The sequence below is a fragment of the Eleginops maclovinus genome, chromosome 12 (assembly GCF_036324505.1).
Source record: "Eleginops maclovinus isolate JMC-PN-2008 ecotype Puerto Natales chromosome 12, JC_Emac_rtc_rv5, whole genome shotgun sequence".
Taxonomy (NCBI): domain Eukaryota; kingdom Metazoa; phylum Chordata; class Actinopteri; order Perciformes; family Eleginopidae; genus Eleginops; species Eleginops maclovinus.
Window position 1 is genome coordinate 19,978,741 of NC_086360.1, and position 8,080 is coordinate 19,986,820.

Below are 8,080 nucleotides of genomic sequence, written 5' to 3' on the forward strand. Positions count from 1 at the left end.
GTCGACTGCAAAGGTGATTACTTTTAATGATTTTACGATATTAAATTTAACCGGCAGGCTATTATTTAGCAGATGTTGATTTTATATTCCCTAAATATAAATCCTTCTCCTGGCAATTTTATTAAAAACAGAGATAACGTGACACAGAACAGCTCCCTGTGTCTCCTGCAGTGCTCTACTATACTTTCTCTCACATGCCAGTAATGAAAACGTACAAAAACAACACATTCATGTGAGCACATCTGTAGTTTACCAATGAAGAAGAAGCTCTCATTGAGGATTTTAGTTTGAGGGTTGAGTTAGTCCTCATACACATTTTGAGGATTTCTGGAATATTTGAACTTGATGTGTATTTTGGAGTATTTCTGTGTGATATTCCTGCATTTAAATCTGTTGTTTTCATGAGGCCTTGGAGGCATGAGCTCTAAAATCCAGATCCTTGTTCAGATTTTCTCAAATAAGTTGCAACAAATTGATTTAGCACCCTTAAATACTTAAAAGTGGGCTGTTTCTTTTTGCACTTCTTCAACGGGGTCAGTGCAAGGTCAGTTCAACATGCCTGGAGCGACGCAGGTGGCTATTTTCCTTCTAAAGAGATGTTATTTTAGACTCACTCCCTGAACATGCGCACCAGCAAAGTCTTTACTTATTTATAATAATACTCTATTTCTCTAACAAAATAGCCGTTTTCAAAGGCCCTGCAGGTGAAAAGTGTAGCAGATACAGTCATATTTCATAAATCACTGGTTTTAAATCTGTCGAAGAACTAGAATATTATTAATATAATTTCAATATTCCTCTAAATTACATTGTGTATTGACAAAACGGTATACAAAATACTTTGTCATATGTTATGGCCTCATGATTGAGATCTAAAACTTTGAAATCCAAGTTAGAAAGTGCATGACATGTAGAATTTCAAGACCGTAATAAGGCAAGAAACAACAGATAATTAAAATAATACAAAAACTAAATGAAATGAAATATCAAACAGTGTTGTAAGATAAAAGATACGTTACAGATATTTGAAATAAATGCTGTACTGGAATCAATGACAAGCTCCAGGTAGTGAACAACATATTAAGGCTAGCTTGATATTCAAATGAAATACTGGTAATGCAAAATGATGAATGAATATAAAACTAAAGCAGCTAATTAATGTATAACTCTGCTGCAACATGAAACCTCTCATTTAAAATATCTACAACATGTTCTAATTGAATCAACCCATTTTACTGCAAGCAAGAGAGAGGCAGCATGTACAGTAAACAGGTTGGACACATAAATGCATGCTTTGAAGTTTTCAAACAGTAGAGGCAACATATTTTGACATCTATTCCTTATTAGTGAATTATATATCAAATAAACCCACTCTTGTGGAAACATTTAGCAGTGTTTTGGGATTGTTATTCAGTCTCTTCAGCACTGTAACAAAGATTTTTTGACAATCCTTCTCTCTCTCTCTCTCTCCGCCTCTCATTGTAGGTGCAGGACTCTTGGCACTGTTTGTGCTGATTCATGTGGATATCGAACAATGACTGGCTGCACAAAACTGACAACTAATGAAATAACTTTGTGGGGGTGTGACACCCCGGGCTGGGGTGGGGGGGTGGGGGGGGAGGCTACACGGTCACCCCTCATCTCAGTCTGCTGGGCCTATGGCAGGGCGACCTGCAGCCGGTGTGCACACTGTGGGTACTGTTGGCAGAGTTTCCAACCCTGGGTGTCCCGTATATATTGAGCTCATCGTGCTATCACAAACACACTGGCACAGACAGGTACTGGTAAGAGGTTCATGTCCGTTGCACTGTATTTTGTCTAAAGTATATGAGTATTTGTTTTCATGTTGATACTGTGTTTTTGTATTTAACTTCTACGAACTCTCTTCCATGTTGCATTATTGTAGTTTTGTGTTAAAAGAATATAAACTTGCTTTGTGAGGGAGAATGATTTGCATTTTTGCATGCATTTTAAATGGTAAATAACATGAAACTAAATATATGAAAGTAGGTTTGACCTGCTTATGTTTTGTAATTTCAGTTTCATCATTGCTGATCCATTCATTATGGCCGCAGACCACCAGAACCCTGCATCCAAGCAGCAGCAGCCAGGCACCAGTGCATTTAAGGTGAGAGGAAATTAGATTAAAATACCATTTACAACTTCCTCCTCAGAGTAAGCACTTGTTTGTTCTGGATCTTAGCCTTCTCCAAACATAAGATTGGAAACAGTTTTTTATGTTTTTTTATTGAGGCGAGAAACTCACCAACACTCTTCCCCTTTTCTCTCTTTGGTGCACAGCTGGTTATCTATGAGCAGGAAAACTTCCAGGGACGCTGCCATGAGCTGACTGGTCCCTGCAACGACCTCCAGGAAGCAGGCGTGGAGAAAGTGGGCTCCATACTGGTGCTGTGTGGACCGTGAGTGTGGCACAAAGACAGACAAAGCCTAAAGCTGCAACAAAAAAAAAACAGTGAACAAAAAAGACTATTTGATAGGCTTAAAAGCAGTCATTTCTGACGTTGCTGCATGAAAAATTAATTTGACTATTAGTTGGTGGTTTTTCTGTCAATTGTCTTATTGACAAGTGGTATGACCTTTGCAGCTCCAGTGATTTGGGGTAGTATGGAAAGGAGTAAAATGACCAAAAACGACTAAATGTGTTCTTTTTACTGTTTTTCACACAACCGTCTCTCTCTTTCTACTCACGCTCAGATGGGTGGGATACGAGCAGGCCAACTGTAAGGGGGAGCAGTATGTGTATGAGAAGGGGGAGTATCCTCGCTGGGATTCCTGGACCAACAGCAGGCGCAGTGACACCATTGTTGCTTTCCGCCCGATTAAAGTGGTAAAAAACATACTTACAAACAAAAAAAGACACAAGTATATTTTCCGATCAGTTGTCCCACAAAGTTTTAATTTATTCACCCCATGCTTTCTTAAATTCCTGAAGAGGATTTTATTTCTGTACGTGTACAATGAAGATTTCAAATATAGAGAAAGTTCAAGATGATTTGAAGGAAACACAGGCAGCGTTTAACAACTGCAAAACTATACCAAAACAACAGTTTACAAACTGTGCATTATAAATCAGATCCTTAGTTTGTTTGTAGCACGTTGTATGTCACCACTTCAAACACATGCAGTTTTGCTGAAACCTTCCTTTAAAACTTTTCTGACCTGCATATAGTCTGTTTACGCAGAAGTGCTTTAAAAGTATGTTTTTAGTGAAAATGTTACTTTCTTTCATCAAGACCATTCTTTGTTTTTTGACTCTTCATTCACCACGGAGGCCTGCGAGGTCAAAGTTCACAGGTTCTAAAATTGATGCTACAGGCCAATTTATTGATGAAGTATTCCTGTAATAAGTTATCCACTGTGTGAATACCTTGCTCCTCACTTACAGGACAGCCAGGAGCACAAGATTGTCCTTTACGAGAACCCCAGCTTTGCTGGGAAGAAGATAGAAATCATAGATGATGATGTCCCCAGCTTTCACGCACACGGCTACCAGGAGAAGGTTTCCTCTGTTCGGGTGCAGAGTGGCACGTGAGTCCATCGGATACAGATGTTATGTCATACTGCAAATACCTTAGTGAATGTCTCTTCTCACCTATAACTCTTATCTGTTTTCTCTCCTTGTGCTCCTGGTCCTCCAGTTGGGTGGGCTATCAGTATCCAGGCTACAGAGGCTATCAGTACCTGTTTGAAAAGGGGGAGTATAAGGACAGCTCTGAGTTCGGAGCCCAGATTCCTCAGATCCAGTCTGTCCGGCGCATCAGAGACAGCCAGTGGCATCAGAGGGGTGCTTTTCATCCCGTCAACTAAGCTTGTGACTCTTTCCTGTCATTGAACCTGTAACTGTAGCATTGCTCCCTCCCAGCCTCACCCCCCCCCTCCCCCCTTTTTGTCCTTCATTTTCACCTTAAAGCATTTTGATATCTGTTGCAGCTGTTGCAGTAGTGACATTCTTTCAAGCCAACTAATAAATCCTTATTGCTTACATTTGGCTGTGTTGTATGATATATTTCTGTGACTTTGCAAGACTTCTTAACAATATCTTAAGGAAACATCAGGAGTGGAATTAAAGTTACCTTTATTATGTCCAGAGGTGGAATAAGTACTCAGATTGTGTACTTAAGTAAAAGTAGAACGACCAAAGAGCAGGAATACTAGAAGTACTCATTATACAGACTGCCCAATTTTAGAATGATATATATTATATGTTTTGACTATAATTATTGATACATTAAAGTGTTTATCACAGCTGGTTAAGGTGTAGCTAATTTTGATTACTTATTATACTACAAGGTAGCTTGTGGATTTACTTCAGGTGTGCCTCGAGTCTTATTTAAGAGTTGATTACATGTTGTATCATTAATCCAACTCTGCAATGTAAATAAAGGTATAAAATAAATGTAGTGGAGTAAAAGTACACTGTTTGCTGTGAATTATAGTGGGGTATCAGTACAAAGTAGCAGAGTACAGCAGTAAATTTTACTTCAGTATAGTACCTGAGTACATGTAGTAAGCTACTTAACATCACTGATCATGTCATTAAAATGCTCTATAAATGTACATTTGAATTAGTTTTTTATGTTGCACTGGATAAGGCCGACCGCTAGGTTGTGCTGAAGGGGCAAATAGCACGTGACGTCATTTCCTGTTGTCCAGCGAAGAAGAGCAAACGACACATGATGAAACAACATGCTACTCTAACTTGTAGCCCTGTAATTCTTACGTTCTTTAAATAGGAAAGGCTTAATTTTAAGTATTTTTCAACTGTATCTCATCCCTGCATTCTCATTCCAGACATCGGTTCTTTGGAAACGTTGGTATTATTTGTTTTACCTAATATACATTTTTAGCTTTGCAAGGCTAGCTATCTAACTTAGACCTGTTAATGTAATCATGTTGTGAAACCTGTTAGCTCTTAAAACCATCTGCTTTAATTATATTATGTGTTTTCAAACAAACAGAGCTCAAGTTTTAGGGGTTTCTGTTTTAACTTTAGTTTGATTGTATACCTTACTTATTAAGCTCCGAATTTGACAAGTAAACGTAATATGCTGGTTGCCAAAAGGACATTACTGTTTAAGTGTTCAAAGAGGTTTTATTTATCGTTTTGTTGAAGTCTTATATTCGACGTGCCTCAGATGCATAAGTAAACGTATGGGACATTGTACAAGTTACTTCCTTCCTTTTAAACTTTACTCTATGATTCTCCTGTTTGTTTAGCTACATTTCAATCAAGAACATTTATGTTACAATTCAAGAAGTTGAAAATAGCAACACATTTGTTTATGTTTCATTGCATTTAACATAACTTATAGAAAGACGTTACGGTTATTAAACTTTAGCTTATATAACGTAATCTATAAAAATGCATGCATATTTAGCAATGCACATCCTTAGCAATGACTTCTTATTATAATAACATCTGATCTTCAATGTTTTTCTTTAATTGTGTTGCTTTTAATTTTTTTTACACATTTTCTGAGTTAGGACGCTTTGAAATAAATTCTAGGGTCCTGTATTTTTGGGGATATTGGCCTCCTAAGAATATTAATGTGTGGAGCTTCATCAAAGCAAACAAAATAAGTAAACAAAACGGGAGATTGAACAACCGTGTCAGATTACTTGCATGATGGAAATTAATTAACGATAAAAACATAATTGAGACTTAAACTTGTCGGTCAGATGAGTTATTTAAGATATTACTTAGGAAATATCTGTTTAACTAATTTTGAACATGTTTATCCTTTAAAATAACCTCCCCCCCAACAGTTAAGATGCCTGTCCTCTGCAGTAGCTGTGATGACAAGCGTGCTGTCTTGAAACGTCCAAAAACTGGCCACTCGCTGTGCAAGGCGTGTTTCTTCAGGGCCTTCGAGGAGGAGGTGCATCAGACGATCTTGGCAGCAAACCTGTTCAAACATGGTGAAATTGTGGGGATTGCTGCCTCGGGTGGAAAGGACTCCACAGTACTCGCACATGTCATGAAACTCCTCAATGAGAGATACAACTACGGCCTTGAACTTATGCTTCTCTCTGTGGATGAGGGAATCTCAGGTTACAGAGATGACTCCTTGGAGACAGTGAAGAGGAATCAGCAACAGTATGAGCTGCCGCTGAAGATTGTGTCGTATGAGGAGCTGTATGGCTGGACTATGGACGCTATAGTGAAGCAGGTGGGACTGAAGAATAACTGCACCTTCTGCGGAGTGTTCAGAAGGCAGGCGCTAGACAGAGGAGCCCTCATGCTGAGAGTGGACAAGATATGTACAGGTAACTCCAAGACATTACTAACTGTGAATGCAAGAATTTCAACTTGGAGTGCTAGTACTAAAGATATAATATGTGACATTTCCAAATATATCAATAAAAGCTACACCTATTTTATATAATTGAGCGAGTTGAGAGTTGTGTACTTGCATGTACTTTTATGCCAAATTTTTCCAACAGTTTTCAAATCTAGCGAAATGTGTCATTTGATCTCCTGTTTTGGTGTTGTATGCCATTTTGAGCTGTGTCTTTAATTTAGACCCCTAGTGGCGAAAAAATAACATGTACGTTTAATGTGAAAGATTTAATATTTTGTTGTTGTTATTGTGTTTATCCCAGGTCACAATGCTGATGACGTGGCAGAGACCGTTTTGATGAACATCTTGCGAGGGGACATAGCTCGTCTGCGCCGCTGCACGGCCATCTCCACATCCAGTGAGGGTGAAGGGGTGGTCCCGCGCTGCAAACCGCTCAAATATGCATATGAGAAAGAAATAGTTTTGTACGCTTACTTTAAGAAGTTGGACTACTTTTCCACTGAATGTATCTACTCCCCCAATGCTTATCGTGGCCATGCGAGGACCTTTCTAAAGGACCTGGAGAGCGTGAGGCCTAGCTCTATAATGGACATCATCCACTCGGGGGAGAACCTTTCAGTGCGCGAGGGGGTGAAGATGCCGGTGCAGGGAACCTGCAACCGCTGCGGCTACATATCCAGCCAGACTCTGTGCAAATCCTGTGTGCTGCTGGAGGGCCTGAACCGAGGTCTGCCGAAGCTGGGCATCGGCAAACACCACCGCCTGCACGACAAAATCCTCACCCAGCAGCCCCTTACTGAGAAGGAGGAGAGAAAGCTGAAATCAGTCAACTTTTAACAACAGATATCCTCTGTTTTAGTAACCAAAGACTATAGATATTTTTAAGTTTTAGAATAAACCACGTTTTTTGACTTTAGCATAAGAAAAAGACTTCCCAAAAAATGTGGCAGTTTTCTTTCATCTTATCATCAATTTAATATTTATTCAAATGAGCATGGGATATTTTTATGTAAGGAAAGCTCTTCACAGCATGCAAAGCCTATTCACAATTTATAACCAGGGATCATTGAGATGCTGTTTACATACTTTCCAAAGGTTATAAAGATGTTTGTTTTAATCTTTAGGTAATGTTCAAAATTATATTAATGGTACATGTATCCAGTTGTCTCATTACTTTCTGTATTACACATGTAACAGGATAATTTCTCTGTAAAGCTTGGTACCAAGTTTTATGTTGAGCTCTTCAGGTCATTTCCTTCATTGAGTTATCAAACTAGCATCACCTGGATTTAGGGGCTGAGAAAAGGACGAGCAGCTTTGTTGTTTTTTAGGTGAGCTGGTTGTGAATGCTCCACAGCAATGCAATCTCTCACTAATGGCATGTTGAATTTCTTGATTTTTTTGCTACTTCTCCATCTCTGGGAAGGATATGATCACAGTTGTGGTCCCATTCCAAGGTGTTTTATGAACTATATTTAATAAAAGCATTGTCCCATATCTTCGTGTTCCTGCTTTTTTTCTTGATTTGGATTAAGTCGTTATTAATCTCAGGAAATGTAAGAATTGAGGCCTGGGAGCCAGCAGGAAAAGCAATCTTAAAACTTGTGTTTTCTGCAAATAAAATATCTATGAGTAAAGAAGTACTGTCATATAAATGTTAATAATTTCTCTCAAATATAGTGGAATAGAAGTAAAAAAAAATCCTTAGGGAAGTACTCAGAGGTGGACAAAGTCCTGCATTAAAAATTCGACTAAAA

The 8,080-nt window shown here is 38.7% G+C and overlaps 2 protein-coding genes across 4 annotated transcripts; both read left to right on the forward strand.

Annotated features, from left to right (window-relative positions):
* Positions 1-1,621: 1,621 nt before the first annotated feature.
* crybb2 (crystallin, beta B2) lies at positions 1,622-4,005 on the forward strand. 2 transcript variants are annotated; one of them, XM_063898157.1, is made up of 6 exons: positions 1,622-1,778; positions 2,041-2,128; positions 2,302-2,420; positions 2,716-2,848; positions 3,407-3,549; positions 3,660-4,005. In XM_063898157.1, exons 2-6 carry the CDS (start codon positions 2,066-2,068, stop codon positions 3,826-3,828), a joined length of 627 nt encoding a protein of 208 aa, XP_063754227.1. In that variant the 5' UTR covers positions 1,622-1,778; positions 2,041-2,065; the 3' UTR covers positions 3,829-4,005. The 2 variants fall into 2 exon arrangements, with proteins under 2 accessions (XP_063754227.1, XP_063754225.1); XM_063898155.1 differs by having other exon boundaries at positions 1,638-1,784.
* A 628-nt stretch (positions 4,006-4,633) lies between these two features.
* On the forward strand, positions 4,634-7,820 carry ctu1 (cytosolic thiouridylase subunit 1 homolog (S. pombe)). Of its 2 annotated transcripts, none has more exons than XM_063896328.1 (3): positions 4,634-4,835; positions 5,788-6,288; positions 6,625-7,820. In XM_063896328.1, exons 2-3 carry the CDS (start codon positions 5,793-5,795, stop codon positions 7,158-7,160), a joined length of 1,032 nt encoding a protein of 343 aa, XP_063752398.1. In that variant the 5' UTR covers positions 4,634-4,835; positions 5,788-5,792; the 3' UTR covers positions 7,161-7,820. The 2 variants fall into 2 exon arrangements, with proteins under 2 accessions (XP_063752398.1, XP_063752397.1); XM_063896327.1 differs by having other exon boundaries at positions 4,635-4,831.
* The last annotated feature ends 260 nt before the right edge of the window (positions 7,821-8,080 follow it).